The sequence below is a fragment of the Schistocerca gregaria genome, chromosome X (assembly GCF_023897955.1).
Source record: "Schistocerca gregaria isolate iqSchGreg1 chromosome X, iqSchGreg1.2, whole genome shotgun sequence".
NCBI classification, from domain to species: domain Eukaryota; kingdom Metazoa; phylum Arthropoda; class Insecta; order Orthoptera; family Acrididae; genus Schistocerca; species Schistocerca gregaria.
The window spans coordinates 414,971,302-414,994,166 of NC_064931.1; the positions used below are offsets into that span (position 1 = coordinate 414,971,302).

The 22,865-nt window shown below is 43.9% G+C and overlaps 1 protein-coding gene across 2 annotated transcripts in view; it reads right to left on the bottom strand.

Annotated features, from left to right (window-relative positions):
• The window catches only part of LOC126297673 (elongation of very long chain fatty acids protein-like), a 173,301-nt gene that overhangs the window by 52,220 nt on the left and 98,216 nt on the right, over nt 1–22,865 (bottom strand). For both annotated transcript variants that reach the window (XM_049988779.1, XM_049988780.1), the window contains exon 3: nt 15,864–16,054. In XM_049988779.1, coding sequence (XP_049844736.1) covers nt 15,864–16,054 — 191 coding nt within the window. The remainder of the gene's footprint in view (nt 1–15,863; nt 16,055–22,865) is intronic.

The following is a 22,865-nucleotide window of genomic DNA, read 5'->3' on the forward strand; positions in this document are numbered from 1 at the left end:
CTCTCTCTCTCTCTCTCTCTCTCTCTCTCTCTCTCTCTCTCTCTCTCTCCCCCCCCCCCCCCCTTCCAAGGCCAGTTGTGGTGGACTGCTTCTACACTCTCCCTACCCTCCTCAAATTACCGAATTATGTTTTGTCGTCGGTTGCGTTATCGCCTCTGTGTTTATTGGTGACATGTGTTATTGATGGGTGTTGGAGTCTCCTAGGCTGCGTCTTGTGAACTACGCACCTTTTTTTCAGTACGTTATCTCATAGCTCAAAATGTGTTCACACGAATGTGTCAGTTTTAACTTTCCTGAGTTTGATGAAATTGTTAGTCGGTCTATGGAGGAAAGAGTCAGTCAAAAAGATCAAGAACGAAGCGAAGAAGACGATGATTTTAGATTAGTCAATGATCACAGTTCTGCTACCGAACAAGAGTATCATCCAGAGGAAGAACTTCAGGAAAGTTGTGATTGGGATCTTTCTGTTTCTTCAGTGAAATACTTAAAGTGTGTGTTGAAATCCAGTGTGTTCCGAGTGGTGATAAGAAAAGCGTAGTTCCCAGTAATGAATGTCAATTTGACAGACTTTATTTTTGTACCTATCGGTTGGAATTTTTATGCGCAAATATAAACCCCGGAATATAGTTTTATTTGGAACTTTATCTGTTACAGAGATTGTATAATGTTTCAGAATGTAAAATTTAATACTCTAACAGTCCATTTATATGTACTACTTAAAAGAACCACACAAAATTATGGGCTTTTGGGTGATAAATAGTAAAATGCTGCACACTTTGTTTAGTGGAATAAAATAAACTAGAAGCATTGAAACAACATTTAAATAATTGTAAAAATTAATTTTATGTAGCATACATTAGAAATCTCAAATGATTTTTGCCTTAAATTTAATTTTAAATATAGGGGTTCCGTAGACCTCACCTCATGGTATACGTTGTAGAAAACTCGCCTCACGAGTTAAGGGTGAACCATCCATCATACAACATCCCTTAATTTCTAGAAGGACGGGAAAACTGTGCCAAAATGAGCTGCAGCACGCTGAGGAACATGCAGTTCGAAAGTATGTAAAGTTTTGAACACGTCCGCCTCTGTAGCTGCGCGGTCAGCACGGTGGATTGCTAACCAAAGGGGCACAGGTAAGATTCCTGGCCATGTCAGAGATTTTTCTCTGATAGAGGACTGGGTGTTATGTTGTTCTCAGGTTCACATCGTCGTAACTGACATTCCATTATTGAGATGGCTTAAAAAAAACCTTTTGAACGTAATGACCCATTTTACCCTGAGAGTCTGAAGGATCTGAAACCTATGCAAGTCTTTAGGACTTGCATCAGGGACGACATTTTAGGATAAATTGTCACTGGAAAAGAATAGAAATGCAGCACAATTCTTGGCTATTGTTCAGTTTGGAAGCAGACAAACGCTGTTGAGATGCTCAAGTTCTCTGGCTTGGTTATGTGCATGGTACTAGTTCACTATCCACACTTTATAGGCCACTGGACCACAATCGTGCTCTGTGGGTACAACCCAGTCGCTATAACAATCTCATAACCGATTTAAACTGCTGTTGACGTTAGTTCATTTCGAGGACAACGCAACTGCAGACAAAAGTGATCGTGTATTCGAGATCTGAAAGCTTCTCGATATGATCCAGAGTATTTTTGCTCAAAACGTGAACTGGGAGAAATGCTTGCAGTGGTCGAGTCAGTGGTGCTCTTTCACGAACAACTTATTTCGTCAGAACATCACCAGTAAAGCACATAAATATGTAACCAAGCTGGCTATACACTGAGTATTGTTTACACAGGACAGCTGTACACTGTGTAAAAATCTGGCAGAAAAAGTAGTTTTCGACTTAATGGAAAAATATGTAGACAAAGGAGATACCGTTGTTAATGATCACTGTACAAGCATGTCATCAGCTCAGACTTTGCTTAATAGAAATACCAACCTCATAGATACCCTGCGAGAAAACAAGGCGTTTGTCATATTTGTGACTTTGTGACAGTTGGTTGGTTGTTTTAAAAGAGGGGGGAAGGGACTAAACTGAGGTCATTGGTCTCTTGTTCCTAATAAAACAATGCCACAAGTGTTACAGGAAAAAAAAACAACGAGACATAATACATAACAAAATGAAAGGAAAAACCACAAGAACAATGGAAAGGCCAGGAACACTTAAATGAACAAAAGGGGACAAGAAGACAGACACATTAGAAACAGAAGAGAGTAAAACAAAGGTTACAGTGGCTGGCTGACCGTGAGAATAAAAAGGATAAGCCAGCCACTCTGCAAAACATTAAAACCTCCACCCTAAAAGAACTAGGGTGGAGGACACAGAGGGACAAAGACATGCACTAAAACTTAGCTCAAATGATAAAACTCATTCTCACGAATAAAACGTAAAACTAAATCAGCCAATGAGGCGTTGTCAGATAAAATGAGCGGCAATGAGTCCGGTAACCCAAGATTTCGTCGCTGGGCAGTCAAATTGTGACAGTGCACCAGAATATGGCCCACTGCCAAAGAGGCGCCACACTGAGGCGGGTCTTCACGGTGCAAGAGGTTACAGTGGTTTGCCAAAGCATGCCCAATGCGGAGCCAGCAGAAGACAACTGATTCCCTGCGACTGGTCGATAGCTTGTAGGCTGTTCAAGGACTCAGTACAAGAAGAAATGATTCCTTGGGGCATAAACGGATGCACTCAAGACCGCAAGATATAGCCACTAGCTCAGCAGTGAAAACACTGCAGCCATTAGGCAAGGAATGCTGTTCAACATGTCCTTCATGGACATACGTGAAGCCAATGTGAGCATCAGCCGTCAAGTCAGTGTAAAACACTTTGTGGCCTGAGTACTTGTCAAGAATCTAGATGAAGTGGCAGCAGAGAGCCACAGGATTAATTGAATCCTTAGGGTCGTGTGAAAGGTCGAGGTGAAGCTGCAGCCTAGGTGTACACCATGGAGGTGTCCGTGAATGGACCCTCAAGTATAGATGGTAAAGGCAAGGACTCCAGAAAGGGGGGATCAAACACGAACTACAATTGGAAGCCCTGACCTGGGCTGCCGATATGGGAGATGAATTGCCGTGGGTGGGAAAAGGAGATGGTGATTCCGATGTGCAGGAAACTAAGCACATGTGCTACATAATTGGCCAGCAGTTGTGCACACCTAACCTGCAATGGAGACACTCCGGGTTCCACAAGGACGCTGGTCACCGGACTATGCCTAAAAGCTTCTGTCTAGGCGAACGCCACAGTGGTGCACTGGGTAGAATAAATGCAACGTTGAGGGCATCACCGAACCATAAACCACACTCCCATAGTGAAGGCGGGATTGAACACGGGCTCTGTAGAGCTGCAGCAGTGTAGAGCTATGTGCACTACTGTTGGTGTTGCTCAGGTAGCGGAGGGTATTGAGGTGCTGCCAGCATTTCCGCTTAAGCTGATGGAGGTGAGGAAGCCAAGTCAATTGGGCTTCGAAAACTCGACATGTCTCCACGACAGTGAGTGGATCGTCATTAAGGTAAAGTTATGGCTCTGGATGAACGGTACAACGCCGACAGAAGTTCATAACACACGACTTTGCGGCCGAAAACTGGATACTGTGGGCTACAGCCCATGACTACGTCTTGTGGATAGCTCCCAGTAGGCACCGATCAGCAACACCAGTACTGGTGGAGCAGTATGAAATGCAGAAATCGTCTGCAAACAGAGACGGTGAGACAGGCAGCCCTACAGCTGCTGTTAGACCATTAATGACCACTAAAAATAGAGAATACAGAGCCCTGCAGGACCCCATTCTCGTGGATATGGGAGGGGGGGGGGACTATGGGAGGCACCAATGTGGACACAGAAATTATGAAGCGACAGGAAATTCTGGATAAAAATCGGGCAGACCGGCAGTGTAAGAAAGTGAGGTACACTGCGTCATCATGGGCCTCAGTGGCAATCTCTTTGAAGGTGGTTCCACTTCTGAGCCATGAAGACAACGGCTACCCCACAATTTAAGCTCTCTTTTGAAGTTTTAGTGCATTGGAGGTGCACTTCAGGACATTACAATATGTTCAGTACGTGGTTAGAAACCAAAACGAACAACTTTCGGCTGGGGGAGGGACCACTTTCCCGGAGCCGTGATGGCAGCGAATGTGCTGACATCAAGTTGGTCATGTTTCTTTGTAAGAGGGTTTGCAGCTGACATCTCACATCCACCTTGTTGGGAGGCGCTTTCAGCCTTTCGTGTACAGACACTACAGTCTCCCTAAAATGCAGATAATTAAAAACAAACTGAGGCAGAACACTGCTTTAGGGTGCTCAGCAGGTCAAGGGCATTTGTTGCAGACTCAGCGTCCTCACGCTCAGTACATACTTCTCCCTCCACAGCACAGCGCTTTCAGTCGCTGTCTCTACTGTTCAGCATCACTGCCTCACGCAACCATTTCTTCTTTGCCTCCTTAGGACAAATCCTCCACGCGTGCTATTCCGCTAAAATACGGGATTAGACTCTCGCATTGCAGCTATATGATTAACTGAGCTTGTGAAGGAATATAAATACGGTGAAATACGCTCAAAATTTGCCATCCCTAAAATATTTAATTCCAATCGATGGTCAACGGTGTGATTTGTTTAACGCTTCTCGTATGATAAATATTTCGAGTAACTTCTACATGGTATTCCTCACTGAAAAATTTCTCTGACTAAGATATTTTAAAAACAGTTTGACAGAACTTTTAATGCGCAAGTACGAATGACAGATACATAAATTATCTAAATCTGTATCTTGCAAGCCGCTTTACTGGATGCGGCGTGCGGCGTGCGGCGGAGGCTACCTTCTGTGCCAGTGTGACTTCCTTCCTTCCCCCCTCCCTCCTTCCTTCCTGTTCCAGTCTTGAGTGGTGCGCTGGAATAACGACAATCGTGTTCTTTTCGGGACATGTACATAGGAAAAAGCAACTTATCAGTTGACGCTTCTGCGAAAGTATGCTCTTCGAATTTTAACACTAAACCACTTCGTGACACACAACGACGCTTTTGTACGTCTGCCTCTGGAGTTGAGGTGACAACCAAATTATGCTTTAACTCTTAATAACTAGTGACGAAGAGTGTTGCTGATCTTAGGAACTTCTCTATTTTCACTAGCAGTCCTATATGGACTAGTTCCCAGACCTATGAGAAATATTCACATGTCGATCGATACTGTTGTGTAAACTTCCTCTTTCGTAGATGGATCATACTTCCTGAGGATTCTTCCGATGAATCTGCCTGCCATCTGCCTTACCAGCTATTAGTTTTGTGTGGTCGTTCCACATTAATCGCAGCGTGAGCATACTCCCAAATATTTACTAGATCTAACTGATTCCATTTAGTGTTTAACAATCATGTAATCATAAAGCAACGGTTTTCCCGCGTATTCATGCGCTGTACTTTACATTTGTTTTTGTTGAGGACCAACAGCCACACACTGTCTCAAAAATCGATCCCCTGCAGATAGTCTTGCATCTGGGTAGACTTTTCTAGCCTTGCAACTTCTCTCTACACAACAGCATCTTCCGCTAATCTCCGCACGGAGCCATCGAAGTTAACCGCTGAGTCTTCATCTATCGTCGAAAGTAATGGTCCTGTAACACTCCCTTGAAATACCCGTAACTAGTCTTTCCTTTCTGAAGATACCTGCCTGTTAAGAATGACATGCTGCGTTCTTATTGCTAGGAAATCTTCAATCCGATCACAAAGCTGGTCTGATACTCCGTACATTCGCATTTTGTTTGTTAGGCACAGCGAGGAAGGGTATTTATTATGGGAGATCTAAGGTTCTTATTTGAAAATCTTGCTTTTATTTCGCGCCGTGTATTGTGTAGAACTGTCTCAGAGGAATAACGACAAACTGAAGCTTAGTTTGTAGTACCTGTTTACACAATACACTGATGGTTCATACTTCCATTCCGACAAGCGATGTGTCATTCACTCTCACAGAACTCTTCTGAGCTCAATATTTTGAAGCATAACATTAGCTTTAAGCAGACTGGGTCGCCATCTTGTTTGGTATGGAAGCGGCCCACCAGTAAACAACAGCTATACTGCAAGCTGCTGCTGTTCTCAGAGCACCGAAGCGTACAGCTAGCAGTTAAAAACAAATTGCCATCATCTCTTTTGTGAAAGTTCCACTTCCCATCCACTAAGATCTTCAGAGGCCTGACATCACTTTCAATCTGACATTGCTCTAGGGGAAAATGAGCATGAATCTGGTAGAGGAGAAATCAGCATGTTTTATAGGGCACAAGGGGAAGCGTCTGGACACAGTATGAACTTTAGGGGAACCATGATACTCAAATTTAGAAGTTGGCTATTCTGTCTTAGTATCTATTCCTGTTCCAGTCGCGGAAAATGCGGCTCGCATCCACGGAGGCAGGTGTCCTATCACCAGTGAAGAATATATTGAACTCCTTGGGTAACAATATCTCACGAAGTAGTGAGTTGGCGATTCCCCAGCAAAGATGGGCTAGGAAGATCAATACTGATCACTAATTTAATATAGAAAGGAATAAAAACTCATTATCAAGTTCGTTATGCGATAGCCAACAATTTATCTTTACGAGAGAGAGAAAAACTAAATAGATAATGGGTATTACAGTTCAGCGTCCTGTCGACATCTAGGCCAGTATTAGCTCATTTGGGAAATCGTACGACAATACACGAACCGGCCTTTCAAAGATCCATGTGAAGTAATTCGGGGAAACCAGTTAAGAAGCAAAGTAATGCTGGTTTAACCGCTGTGTCATCCTGCTCGGTGAAAGTATTTCTCGCGCGTGTGCGTGTCGCTGAAATTACGTCAATGCTTTGATTACTTTTCCAGTATAACAACTCTGAAATGTTAGAAACATATCTAGGGCAGGTATCCGAGGGAGGGAGGGAGGGAGGGAGGGAAGGAGGGAGAAGGAGAAGAAGAAGAAGAAGAAGAAGAAGAAAACATGCGGCGGAGTGCCCATGCAGTGTAGTTTGTCAGACACGGTCTTTTAAGGGCCATGTCGTTACGATACTGAACTTTCCGTGAACTCAATCCAGAATCTCAGCTCGCTCAGGCATCAGCATTCATACAGTGCTTTCATATTCTTGTGTGTGCTTCGTCAGTTGGTGTCACTATTCACAGACAGTTCATTGGAAGATTTCCATGGATATAAACAGTGAATATCATTAGAGTCATTCCAGTACAGAAAAACTTATTCAGTTAGGAGTCACGTTAAGATTGTGTACACCACTCAATCTATGTAAGAACTGTTAGCAGTATCCTACCCATTAAGGATTCTGCTAACAGTGACGTTCGAACAGTCGAATCTGGTCATTTAACTTTTCTTTAGTCGTCCAGTTCACGTGTAATTAATCCTCACTTCGGACTTTCACCTATTTTTCATGTTGAAGTTTTGTTTCTGTCTTGCAATCCCTCCTCAATTCTGTACTGATTTAGTATTAGATTTCCCCTTATCACACTAATTACACCCAGTATATTGTATTCCTTGTCCTGCTCAGAGCTCAAGTGAATAAGTTTGAGACTACAAATCCAAAGTTGGAGTTTCGAATCAGAGTTGGTACTAGGATTATTCTGTTGATAGCTTCTTTCACTTATGGATAGGTTTTGTTAACGGGGGAAAGTACCTTCTATTTCTGCCGTGTTAAATTGACCGTTTTCAACGTGCCATTTCTGGGGACGTTTTTACTGTATAACACTGAAGTTATGTTCAGACATTTACACTATCTGCTAACAATTTAACATTTTTGTTGATAATATATTAAAACTGTAATTTTGAGAAATGTTTTAATGACGACCCGTTTTACGGGCAAATTTATAAAATAAAGAAGGGTCTTGGGGTTGTTTATTCTGTAGCTAGGAAGCTAAAAACGTCACTTCATGCATGTGTGCTAAGAAAATTGATGGCTACAGTTTTATTGCTCTGCGATAAATGGTTTCGGAGGAAATATACATTAGGCTACAAAAACAAAAGTTACGGAAAACTGTGTTTAAAATTTTATTGCACTTACTGTGTCTCTAATACATTTCTGATATTTACTCACTTAAATTCACAGCTTCTTTCACTTGATCTGTCAGATTACTCTGTTACTGATTTGCGAGCAATATACAGTAAATAATTATAAATCTGAAATTTTGTACGATGGCTCGGGAAGTTCATGACGGCACAAAGTTTTCCTTGCTGTTAACCAGTTTCCAACAGTACGCACGCCATATACAAACCTAACACTGTGTTCAATGTATTCACTATTTTCTTTCTTCCATATCCTCCAGACCTTTATTTTGAAGTTTCTATAGGAAACAATTGAATCAAAGCAAAACAGGAGCCTAAAGCCGCCACACACCATCAGGAGGTTTTACGAGGTATGGATGTAGATGTAGAAGCTCAAAGAAAAGTAAAAAATTATCCGTAGGCTTAATAAATAAGGATTTAGTTTAAAATTCTTTTATATTGGCACGAAATATACTTGAAACCACCACAATCAACAACAAGAAAACTTTGAATCTTCGCGGTTAAGAAATCTCTCTCGCAGAAAGAATGTAAAAAGACACATCCGTTTGAATATCGTACACATTCCCGGATGGAAGACATAATATGCATACGCAGCGTAGAGAAGGTAATGAAAGAGTTGAAAAAATCTCCAGGTCCAGATGAAATCCAAATTCGGTTTTACAGAGAGTACTGGAAATTACAGCAGGTGACTCCTGTATGTAAGAACGGATCTGCGAAATTACAGATCAATATCCGTAACATCTGTTTGCTGCATGGTTCTTGAGCATATTTTCAACTCAAATGTAATAAATTTCTTTGACACGAAAAGTTTCTGTGCACGTATCATCGGTTTTAGAAATAAGCATATCTTTTCTCACATCATATCCGACGAAGCACGGATTAACAATAGGCAGATTCCATCTTCTTAGATTTCCAGAAAGCGTATGACACGGTGCCCAACTGCAGACTGATACTGAAAGTACGAATATACAGAATAGGTTCACAGATGTGAGTGGCTCAAAGACGTCTTAAGCAATAGAACCCAGCACTTTGTACCCTGAATGTCCATCAGAAACGAGGGTGTCGTCAGGTACGCCCCCAGAGAAGAGTGATACGACCGCTGTTTTATTTTATGTACGTGAATGATGTGACGGACAGGGTGAGCAGCGATCAGCAGCTGTTAGGCGATGATGCTATGGTGTACGGGAAGGTGTCGTCGTTGAGTGACTGTAGTAGGGTACAAGATAACTGCAACAAAATTACTAGGTGGTGTGATGAGAGAGCTTGCTCTAAATATAGGAAACTAAGTTAATAGAGATGAGTAGAAAAAAAAAAAAAAAAACGATTCCGTAATACTCCGATACAGCATTGGTACTGTGCCGCTCGACACATTGATGTCGATTAAATATCGAAATGGAACGAGGATGTAAAGGTTGTAATAGGATCGGTGGAGCGTCTATTTTGGTTTATTGTGAGAATTTTAGGAAAGTGTCGTTCTTCTGAAGGACACTGCTTATAGAACACCAATGTGACCCATCCTTGAAGACTGCTCCAATGTTTGGGATCCCACCAGGTCGGTTTAAAAGAAGAGATCTAAGCAGTTCAGAGGCACGCTGTTAGATTTGTTTCCAGCAAGTTCGATCAGCACGCGAGTATTACGGAGATGCTTCGTGAACTCAAATGGGAATCCCTGGAGGGAAAGTAACGTTCTTTTCACGAAATACTAATGAGAAAATTTAAAAAAGCGGCATCTGGAACTGACTGCAGAACAATTCTACTGCCGCCAATGTACATTTCACACAACGGCGGCGAAGAAAGTAGCGCTCGTAGAGAGGCATATAGACTGTTTTCTCCACGTTCTGGTGGGGAGTGGAACAGAAAAGGAAATGTGTAGTAGTTGTACGAGGTACACTCAACCCCCCACACACACCATATGCTAGCTTGTTGAGTATGTGCGTAAATGTTTACCAGTTAATAATAATAATAATAATAATAATAATAATAATAATAAAATAATCATCATCCCCCCATTTCTGCTCTTAAGATGAAAAGTGCGAAGTTTCACCGTGGTTCTGGGTCCACTATAAACTTTGTCGCCCTACAATTGGCTGGTTATATCAGAACAGATAACTAGAGAAGGCAAGTATGCACCATCTTTAATATGGTAAGACCTTTGATAGCAAAGGACTGTAGTGTTCAACCTTTGGTAGACAACAGTTCTACTAAGGAAGTGAAATTCGAATTATACATGGTCGTAATTGTTCTCAGCCCTTAACGACATTGACCGGCAGGAGTGACCATGCGGTTCTAGGCGCTACAGTCTGGAACCGAGCGACCGCTACGGTCGCAGGTTCGAATCTTGCCTCAGGCATGGATGTGTGTGATGTCCTCAGGTTAGTTAGGTTTAATTAGTTGTAAGTTCTAGGCGCCTGATGACCTCAGATGTTAAGTCCCATAGTGCTCAGAGCCATTTGAACCTTAACGACATTAAAATTTTGTGCCATGCCGGAACTAATTGTGCTCTATAGTTCCGCTACCTGAGCATACCCAGAAGTCCGAAACAAAACTTCATCCTGCACCTGTCCTCTCCAGTTATTCTAGTTCAGCATGAAAGGCAAGGCCACGGATTCCGTTGTTAGAATTCCTCCCTGGTACGTAAGTCTAGAGTATCACTGATTAGCGTAGCTTACTGAACTGACTAGCTAAGAAAGATTCTGCTGAGTTTTTTAGGCTAATTAGTAAAGAACATCACATTTTACGTGTACTAGGAAATCTGGTTTTCCTTCTCCGTGCTTCTTTATCATCAGTATTTAAGCAAAAGTTGGACTAAATCGCTAGCACAACTTTCTCGGCAATCGCAGGAGCAACGGAGCATTGCATGTGTTTGAAAGAGGAAAAGTTGTTTCAGTTTGTGGAGTGTTTCAGAGGACAGGTTGACAGACTGCCATAGATATGTTTACATTAGCATGCTGTAGAGTTATTTTAAGTGGTCTGCTCTCATGATTTTTTTACTGACTAAACTCTTCTGTAGGAAACCAACACAGGTTTGACAAGCACCTATCCGATGGTGCTAAATCCAGCACGTTTAGTTCCCGAACTGCAGAAGATTACAGTGAGTGAAACGTAAGCTGGAGCCCTGTTCCTGTACTCCGGGAAACAAATTGCAGTTCACCAGTCTAATCCAGGAAACAATACGTGCTTGATGGAATGTTAGGGCAACGAAGCGTTTGGTTTGAAGATTTCTTTGAAATCAAACTCAGTACGGCCTCCACAATGGAGGAGGTGAAGTCAGAATGGGAACTAGCATTGCGCATGCTTTGAGATCTCTGGCGAACATTATTAGCGATATAAATAAACCATGTGAGGACATGCTGCATGCGAATGTAGTTCATTAGCTGCTTGTCAGATTACAAGCTGTCGTCAATGGTTTGGGGAAAATGGAAACTTGAGCAGTTACAACAGCCCACTGTATTCCATGTCGTCGTAAGTTGGTTTCAGTAATCCAACACTGCAGTTGTTCGCTGCGGAAACAGCTGCCTTGTTATAAAAAGTTGCTGTTATTGTCCCAATTGCATGTTATCCCCTTGGCGACTTGAAACAGACGCGGAAATTAAAGCAAACGGCTTAACGTTGAGCTGTGGACGTACCTTTGAACGTATGGTTGCCAGAGACAAACATTTGAACGACCCTGGCACAGTTTAGTTCCTACCAAGGACAGGATTCTCTGGTGTGGCAGCAATGTCAACTTCCTAAATTAAGTGTTTGTTATGCTCTCTTCCTTTGCATACAAATTCCGTGAACGTATGGAACGACGTGACTTTCAGTCTTGTGTGTATTCTACCCATTGGGAGACTCGTGGCTAAATTCATTATTATGTCGTCATCCTAAATCCAGAACGTGAGGAAGAGACCAGAGAAATACATTTTGTGTTTAATATGGGAATCTCTATTCTCACTGCAAGCCTTTGCCGCGCGGGATTACCCGAGCGGTCTGGGGCGCTGCAGTCATGGACTGTGCGGCTGGTCCCGGCGGAGGTTCGAGGCCTCCCTCGGGCATGGATGTGTGTGTTTGTCCTTAGGATAATTTAGGTTAAGTAGTGTATAAGCGTAGAGACTGATAACCTTAGCAGTTAAGTCCCATAAGATTTCACACACATTTGAACATTTTTTTTGCGAGCCTTTCACTTTCATAATAATGACCTACCCTCAGAGTTCGTAGTGCCTTCTGCAAGGTGAACCAGAAAGCCACCTATAAAATTTCTGATGGTCTAGAGGGAGATTATCCAAGCATCTTGATAAAAGTGACCCGCGATTTCGGTTGCTCGTTACAGATTAATGGTATTTCCCTTTGATTTCTTAGCTCTTTCTATCTTGAATCTGTACTTTAATGAATATCTGTATGCAACAATGCAACTGTCTACGGGATGTGCTGTGCGTTTCTTTCTTTTCGGAAATAAACTTATTCCATTCATTTCCCGTACTTGCCGTTGGGATCAGTTATGCTCTCTTTATTCTCCGCTTCATGCTTGCATTCAGTACTCTTCCGTTATTGTCGGATTGGTTTTTCCGTCAGTGTTCGTTGTACATTGGGCCATCTCTGTAGCTGACTTGTCAGCGTGGATGACTACCATATGTACTATCCGATACAGCCATTTTTTTTTCTTGTTCTTGGTGGGAGGAATGGACCGGGTTGCACTCAGTCTCGTGATGGCAACTGAGAAACTACTTGAATAAGACAGTGGCTCAAAAGTCGGGTACATGGTCGGGAGAACTATGTGCTGACCACATGCCCCTCCACTGCCGCATCCGTATGGCGCCTAAAGGAAGAGGATTACACGGCGATCGGCCGATGTCCTTTGGGTCTCGACGACGAACACACTCGTTTTAAGGTAACCATGATACACAACCATATGGATAGGTTTACTGGTGAAGCGTTGGCCGATATGGACATCGTATTAGTTCACTGAATGCAATGGAAGAGCGGTTGCGTTAATTAGGGGCTCCGTAACCGGAAAGTATTTTGCTCCTTAACTTTGGCTTTGACCACTGAGTCTATCAACCCTGCTGCGCCCATTATTTAAATCGAGAAAAAACAATGCTTTCAATCCATGAAGATCTCTTATCTCTAATTTACTACCTTTCTGTAGTTTCTTCAGTTTTGATGTGCAGATAACAACCAATAAATTATGAATATGTCTGCTCCTTGAAATATTTTGAGGCTTAAAACCTGATTTCAGGGCCTCTGTTACCATCATGTAATCTATTAGAATTCTGCTGGTGCTTCCTGTCTTCTCCCACACAACCTTCTTTCACGATTCTTAAATCAAGTGTATACGCTGATGTCCAAAATTAAAGCAACAAACTGCTGTTTCACCGTCCAGCTTCTAATTCACGATACAATCATATAAACTGTCAACAAATGTATTTACGATCGTGTTCTGTAAGGAACGGGCAACCACGCCATCAATGACTTCAGGGCACTTATCAAGCTGTGTAGTGTTTTCAAGGGTGCTCGCACATCCACAATCGCTGTGTACACAGTCACAGACCGTGCAGTATGGCACAGATGAGACCCCTACAGACATACTGCTGTGGAGGACTACAGGAAGAATGGAAACAGGAGTGTCTCAAACTGATGTCGCCCGCTGGATTAATGTGAACCGTTCTGTTTCTCCGATGAGGCGACAGTTTAGAGAGACCGAAACTATATCCCGGAGACCAGGACAGGACCGACCACGTGTGGCATCAGAAAGAGAGAATCGTTATTTGGCTGTAAGGGCACGACTGTACCACTTTACTACTGCACTGCAATTGGAATCTGACCTCGCAGCATCCCCCGGACGTGTTGTATCGGGGCAAACGGTGACAGAAGGCTTCAGCAGAGTGGGCATTGTTGTCGGAGACCTGCTGTCTGTTTACCTCGGGCGTGTCTTCGCAGAAGGGAACGTCTGGAGTGGAGCCGTCAACATGCCATTTGGACGGTCGTACGGTGTGCCAATGTTCTTTTCACATACGAGTCCCAGTTTGGTCTGGAGAGTGATTCTCGACCGATTCGCATCTGGAGGTCACGATTTCGGGACGCAAACATCGTGGAAAGATATCGATATTCCTAATGGTATGTGAGGGACTATGTTGACCACACGAACACCTCTGAATGAGACTGTACGGTTGAATATGCAACATTTAATTACTGCCAGGTAACGTGAGGAGATCTTGGAATCTCATGCGCGGTTGTTGCGAGGTGCTTTGGGCCTAGACTTCGTATTGATTGACGATAATGCTCGACCTCAGCGCACGGGTGGTTGATATTTTTGGAAACGGCGTGGCGTGGCCAGTTCGCCCTCACGATTTGAATCTCAGAGATAATGTCTGAGATGCACTAGGGAGACGGGTTGCATCACGCCAGCATCCCCCAACCACTCTCCAAGATTTATGAGTCGCTCTGCAGGAAGAATGGACGTTATTTCCTCACCAGGAGATTGAAGATATCATCCATAGCATGTCCCGCCGTTGACAGGTCTTTATTGGTGCCAGAGGTGGTCACACCCCATACTGAGCACATTAACTAGTTGTCAGAGAGTGAGTGAGTGTGTGTGTGTGTGTGTGTGTGTGTGTGTGTGTGTGTGTGTGTGTGTGTACAAATCCGTTAAGTTGAAAATAACGAAGAACATTTTTGTCTACCGTCATGCATGTTGCACTTTATTACGTTATGTCTTCTATACATTGTTTCTACGTTACTATCACCTGTTTACACTGTTTTGTGGCCACCCTTTCCCCATTCCATGTTGTACTTTTTCCTTTTCCTAGTGTCGAATTCCAGTATCCCAACAAATTCTGGTCTCCTGTAACTATTTGAATAATTTATTTTATCTGATCATACGTTCCTCCAGTCTCTCCATCTGCGGATATAGCTGCCACAAACTTTTCCACTGTGGTTCTTGTTGACTGCGTGACTTTTCGCAGTAATGATCGCTGTTTTCCACTGTAGTTCCCCTTCATTCGTATTTTACTATTCAATATTAAACCTATCCTCATGAACCCTATTTGATTTTGTATTGGCAATCAAGTATTCATGTAACCACAAATAATATTCCTTCCTGTCATCGCATTTCACTAATTCCCACTACTTATTTTATGCTATCCATTTACTCGAGTTCTCTAACAAACCTACGCCATAAAAGTGTGTAGCATTCCTCGCTTCAACCCGTCCAATTCCAGATTTGCTTTCCCTGGTGACTTCTTCCTCGCCATTAGATCCGAATGGGGGGGACTAGTTTACTTCCGGAATATTTTATCCCAAGATGCCATAATTAAACCATGCAGTAGAGCTGCATATTCTCGAGAAATGTAACGGGTTTAGTTCCCCTTGATTTCAGTCATACGCAGTATCAACATAACGAGGCCGTGATCGTTAACGTTACAAGACCAGAACAGTCAATTACCCACTGTTACTCCTGAAAAATGCTGTTCCTCCTTTTTCAGGAGCATTATGTTAATGTGGCCTCTCCGGAGATGTGATTGCACTTACGATGTGGCTACCCTATCACTGGGGTACAGAAACCACGCTAATTTTAGAAAGGTAAAACCTGTGAAACTGTAGGTAATTCATTTTTGCACACGACTGTCTTAACGTGGCACCCTCTCTCACGTGAAAACTGCTGCTGTTTGTCGTTCTCACCTGATTTAACGCCGGATACAGTGTTAGGAGTTCAGCCATTTTCGTCTGTCAGATATTACACCAACTTTCGGTGACTGCTGATCAAAATGTAACTAACTCAAGAATATTGCTCGAACATTCAACGTCCACATGTCAGAATCAGGAACTGCTGTTACCTGGAAAGCGGCGCTGATACTCACCTCGTAGAAGAGCCACATGCTGAAGAAGACCTGCGCCAAGTTGTACAGCACTAGTGGGACTTTGAGCTGCATCGCTTTGCGGTCGCGCATGAGTCTCGGCCCCACCACCTTGGCGATGTAGGCGTAGCTCACGCATATCAGCAGCGTGGGCAGCGGACCCGACATGAACGGCCAGTCCTTGACGCGCTGGTCTGCAACCACAGAACACAGGACACTCATTGTAGCGCTCTGCGACACACACACACACACACACACACACACACACACACACACACACACACACACACACACACGAGATCTACATCTACACTTAGCCAACTTGGAAATAGGATTGTTGGTAACTCTTCGTGTTAGCGATCTTTCTGATTTTACCTTGAAGGTTCTTTCATGAGAGAGACGCAGGAGCATCCAATAAATTGACTAATCCTTCTACGGTTTCTCTCTCTAAATTTTAACAGTGAACGATGCCGTAGTGTACAATGCCTCCCTTGTAGCACCTGTCACTGGAGTTTATGAGCATCTCCGTCAAGCATTTGCTCTTATTAAACGAATCTCTCGCGAAACATGCTGCTCTTCTTTGGATCCTGTATTAGTTAAATCAGTCTGAAAAGGCACAGACTGAAGTCCAATATTCAAGCACCGGCTGACCGAGGCTTTTGTGAGCTGCCTTTTCCTGGGTAGACTACACCACCTATCAGTCACATTCAGGGATCTGCCTTTTCTGCGATTAGTTTTATGTGGTAGTTCCACTTTAAACCACTCATTGAGCATACTCTAAGGTACTTAACGAACTTTATTGCTGCTTGTGATTGTTCTGCGATGGTGTGACCATATAACAAGGGTCATTTTCGTGTGTCTTTAGAAAATGCGGTGCATTTGTTTGTCGTGAAGATTAACTACCAGTCTGTGCACCAAGCGTTGATTATCTCCATGTCTTCCGGCATTTCGCTGGAATTACTTCTCAATATACAGCGTAACAGTAATGTCAACGAACAGCCTCTTCACGTGGAGACGCGTGGAATGGGTTTAACAAAGTGACAAAAATTATACTGAAAGTATTGAATCACAATATGAACGCATACAATAATTCACGCATGCAGTGACTTACAAGGAAAGTACACAGAGGTGACAAAGGTCAAGGTATACTTCCGGATATCGTGTCGGACCTGCTTTTGTCCGGAGCAGCACAACAACTCGACTGTGGCGTGGACTCGACAAGTCGTTGGAAGTCCCCTGCAGGAATATTAAGCTACGCTGCCTCTACAGCAGCCCACAATCGCGGAAGTCTTGTTGGTGCAGGATGTTGTGCACGAACTGACTTCTCGATGATGTCCCATAAATGTTCCATGGGATTCATGTCGGGCGATCTGTGTGGCTATATATTTCGCTCGAACTCTCCAGAAAGGTCTCAAAAACCAATCAGGAACAATTGTCTTACGCTGACATTGAGCATTGTCATCCGTAACAATTCCAAGTGTTTGGTAACATTAAATCCATGTTGGCTCAAATTGGTCTCCAGGTAGCCGAATAGAACCATTTCCAATCAATGATCGGTTCAGTTGGAGCAGAGGTCCCACCAGCTTGCACAGTGCGTTTTTGACAACTTGGGTCCATAGCTTCGTGAGGTTTGCGCCACACACTAACCCTACCATCAGCTGTTACCAACTGAAATCCGGACTAATCTGACAAGGCCACAGTTTTCCAGTCATCTGGGGTCCAACAGATATGATCACTAGCCTAGGAGAGGCGCCGCAGGTGATTTTGCGCTGTTAGCAAAGTCACTCGCGTCGCTCGTCTGCTACCACAGCCCATCAACGCCAAATTTACCCTCACTGCCCTAACAGTTACGTTCGTCGTACGTCGTACGTCCCACATTGATTTCTGCGATTATTTCAAACAGTGTTGCTTGTCTTTTAGCACTGAAAAGTATGCGGAAACGCAGCTGCTCTCGGTCGTTAAGTGAAGATCGTCGGACACTGCATTATCCGTGGTGAGAAGTATCTTGGGTACGCGATGCTGCCACCATCTGTACGTGTGCATACCGCTATCCTATGACGTCATTCACCTTAGGGTTTTTTGTCTCAAATAAGCAAACTTTCAGTATAATCCTGTGAAAGATTATTTAAAGGTCCCTTATTGCACCAGAGATCTTCGTTTATCTGCACACATCTGCAATCATCAGAGGCCGCTCAGTGGAGACCAATAGAGACGCATGCAGTGTGCTTGTGAAGTTGCATTTTGTGAAATTATTTGCGTAGTGAAGCGTCACATGGGTCGGCGATTGATGATAAACTCTGGTAATGTATTGTGATTGGTTGAGACGAAGTTACGAGGAACCCTTTTTCGTGAAAGGGTTATTGCTGTCGAAAATTAATCATTCCAGTGTTCTGGTATCTATTATACGGCAAAAATGCAAGTTTTATCACCTGTTAGAAACGGATACTGTTTTAACATTAACATACACTCCTGGAAATGGAAAAAAGAACACATTGACACCGGTGTGTCAGACCCACCATACTTGCTCCGGACACTGCGAGAGGGCTGTACAAGCAATGATCACACGCACGGCACAGCGGACACACCAGGAACCGCGGTGTTGGCCGTCGAATGGCGCTGGCTGCGCAGCATTTGTGCACCGCCGCCGTCAGTGTCAGCCAGTTTGCCGTGGCATACGGAGCTCCATCGCAGTCTTTAATACTGGTAGCATGCCGAGACAGCGTGGACGTGAACCGTATGTGCAGTTGACGGACTTTGAGCGAGGGCGTATAGTGGGCATGCGGGAGACCGGGTGGACGTACCGCCGAATTGCTCAACACGTGGGGCGTGAGGTCTCCACAGTACATCGATGTTGTCGCCAGTGGTCGGCGGAAGGTGCACGAGCCCGTCGACCTGGGACCGGACCGCAGCGACGCACGGATGCACGCCAAGACCGAAGGACCCTACGCAGTGCCGTAGCGGACCGCACCGCCACTTCCCAGCAAATTAGGGACACTGTTGCTCCTGGGGTATCGGCGAGGACCATTCGCAACCGTCTCCATGAAGCTGGGCTACTGTCCCGCACACCGTTAGGCTGTCTCCCGCTCACGCCCCAACATCGTGCAGCCCGCCTCCAGTGGTGTCGCGACATGCGTGAATGGAGGCACGAATGGAGACGTGTCGTCTTCAGCGATGAGAGTCGCTTCTGCCTTGGTGCCAATGATGGTCGTATGCGTGTTTGGCGCCGTGCAGGTGAGCGCCACAATCAGGACTGCATACGACCGAGGCACACAGGGCCAACACCCGGCATCATGGTGTGGGGAGCGATCTCTTACACTGGCCGTACACCTCTGGTGATCGTCGAGGGGACACTGAATAGTGCACGGTACATTCAAACCGTCATCGAACCCATCGTTCTACCATTCCTAGACCGGCAAGGGAACTTGCTGTTCCAACAGGACAATGCACGTCCGCATGTATCCCGTGCCACCCAACGTGCTCTAGAAGGTGTAAGTCAACTACCCTGGCCAGCAAGATCTCCGGATCTGTCCCCCATTGAGCATGTTTGGGACTGGATGAAGCGTCGTCTCACGCGGTCTGCACGTCCAGCACGAACGCTGGTCCAACTGAGGCGCCAGGTGGAAATGGCATGGCACGCCGTTCCACAGGACTACATCCAGCATCTCTACGATCGTCTCCATGGGAGAATAGCAGCCTGCATTGCTGCGAAAGGTGGATACACACTGTACTAGTGCCGACATTGTGCATGCTCTGTTGCCTGTGTCTATGTGCCTGTGGTTCTGTCAGTGTGATCATGTGATGTATCTGACCCCAGGAATGTATCAAAGTTTCCCCTTCCTGGGACAATGAATTCACGGTGTTCTTATTTCCATTTCCAAGAGTGTATAATTATGACGCTAGTGACGGTAATGACGAACGTGTGACTGCCGGCCGTAGTAACACGCAAGTTCAAAAAGAAGCAATGGAAACAGTGAAAGTGAATTCCAACCTTCTCCTGATAAGTTTAAAGTCGGCAGTGTCATCACGGTGTTTGATGACACACTAGAGGGAACATATACGATGATTAACGCGTCAGTGTTTCAACTGCTATGACAATCTCCTGAAAGCATACCCTAAACCGAAGGCTAAATGCAATAATAAAAGCGTACTGGACGATGTGACAAAGAAAAGAAGGTAATAAACTTTTCAAAGGGACTCTCGCTCCGCATTTAAGTATCTTCAAGGTGCGAGTAATGTGAATTTCAATGATGCGTGAGAATGTGTTTCTTCTGTTCATTATTGGCATGATTAGTCCGCAGCTCGTGGTCTCGCGGTAGCGTTCTCGCTTCCCAAGCACAGGAATCCGGTTTCGATTCCCGGAGGGGTCAGGGATTTTCACCTACCCTGAGAGGACTGGGTGGTTGTGTGTCCTTTTCATCATTAGGATCTTGCCTAGTACAGCGGCGCGGGTCTTCCGCATCGTTTCCATACTTCTGTCAAGAAGCATGGGACTCCATTTCCATTGGCATGATTCAAAGAGCTCAAACATTTGTTGCTGAAGTCCAAGCACATATCACGACAGAAAACATGCAAACTGTCTCTGTATAGAATAGTGATCAGGTTCTGTTCAACTATAAGCTTTCTTCCGAAGGAACGCTATCTATGAAATGGAGAAGAGAGACACTGTCTCGACGTTGCCATCAGTCAACAGTGCAACACACAGCTACACGATCGATTTTGTTTTATCAGTGAACGGACGATTGGCATACAAACTCTGTATATGCTTCCGAGAACCAAATGGAAAGTTTGGACCCCATGCGTCAAGGAAAATAGAAAAACGGTGCTATTCAAATGTGTCCGTAGATTCAAGTGTGACCCGAAGATAGCAAACGAACGTCGAAAGACGTTTTTGTATCAGTTTTGAATCCACATCGGCCGACAAATTCACAAATGCTTTGTGACTCCTGATCTGGAAGTAAGGACGAAAAAGAACTACTGGAAGAGTCTTGAGAAAAAGATATAACTTTAAAAAATGATTCCACCTTAAAGAAATATGCGCAATATCTGGACGTTTACTACTTCAGGCAAAATAAAGTATGTGCTTAGAGAACAGATTTGTCTTGAATCCCTTTCCAGGAACATGGAGCCAAACTTGCATGGCAGACACTCTTCATCATGAAAATGCATTGCATTTGCAGTCAATTGTCGACCGAAGTATATAGATCAATGCTTCGTTACGCGTAGGAGAACACTAGCTGCGATGTTTGTGTGGAAAACGTCCCACGTTTTAGTGATGTGGCGTTCAACAATGATGATATAAAATGTGCAGTTATGACATGTGATCAAACTGCTTTTCTTCATTGTGCTTTTTGTAGTCCTTCACACTTCTTCGAACATTTTGTTGAAGGTTCTCACTTGCATTTCTAGTTAAGACATCTGCAATGCGTTTGGCTTCTACAATGGCATAATTTCAGAGTCTTGCAGAAAAACGACACTCACCAACACATTGAGATGTACATAATGATCCTGTAACCAAAATTTGATATACATATGTTTGTTCTAACGCAAGTACATTCCTTCTTAGTCGCAACACATCATAAAGGGAGATTGTTTTGTTTCGTTTTAGGGTGCAAAAACAACTATGGTCATACGCGCCCATGCAGAAAGGGAGATCATGATTATGCCTATCAGCAGATGAGAAATCTTATAGCTATAGAATGCGCATAGGTGTAAGTGGGTCCATTTTTCACGTAATGAAGACTAGGAGGAACGGTACAGAGTTGGCGCCAGTTTTCTCAACGTGGAAGCTGCACCGGTGTCCCCGCAGGCTGTAATTACCTGTAGGCTCTCTTAGTACCATTCAGAGGAATAGAAGGGCAGCAAGTCAGGAAGCAAAATAGGGGAATAATAGATGCATTTCGCTGCCCCACAGAGTTGCTAATACAGACATTCGTAGGGGACCAACTGTGTGCATGCTGACGAACATTAGTGGCACACGCTACCGATTCCTTTCATCAGTTCCAGGATTACCTCCATCCGATCTGAAAAGCGGTTCGCAACTGCCATAATCGAGGTTTTAATAACCCTGCCACATAGGCTTATTTCAACACCATTCCAGTGTCGTTCAACCTCTCCCCCCCACAGATATGGTGCGTCTATAGGACACCCCTGGCTACTGTAGCGTAGATATTATACAAGACTGCATCTGACCAGGCCCAGTAATTGCTCCATTTTTTTTAAGTGATGGAAACAACACGGCTCAAAACATTGAACTATTATCAAAACGAGTCGAAAAATAACTTAACAACTAAGAATAAAGATTATTGAATTTTAATGTCCCGTCAACGACGATGTCCTCTTAGAATGACCTGTAATAAGAACTGAATGAAATGGTGTAACTTCTTTGCGCAGTCTTTCATGGAGGACACTATTACATCTACGCAACTATTCTGCAATTCACACTGTGTATGGCACAGGGTTCATCGAACCACCTGCAGACTCTACCTTTGCCTTCTCTAATAGCATGCAGAGCAAATGAATACTTGCATCTTTCCATGCGGGCTCTATGTCCTCTCATTTTATCGCAATGATCATTTATGCCTATGTAGGTAGGCATCAACAAAATACTTTCACTTTCAGAAAAGAAAACCGGTGATTGGATTTTTTTTGTGTGAGATCTCTTCACGATATTTCAAACTCACCTGGCACGTCGGTGACACTCCCCTATTCTACCATAATACCAAACAAGCTGCCCTTGTTTGAACTTTTTCGATGTCGTCCGTCAATCCTATATCTCTTAAGGATCCCATACTACACAACAATACTGCAGAAGAGGACCCACAAGCTTATTGTAGACAGTCTGTTTAGTAGATCTGTTGCATTTTCCAACACAGTATTTGGTTCGTCCTCCCATGAACATTATCTATGTGATGGTCAAAATTTACCTTGTTTGTAATTGTAATCCCTAGGCATTTAGTTGAATCTGCTGTATTTTAAATTGTATTATTCGTAACATTACTTTCAGGC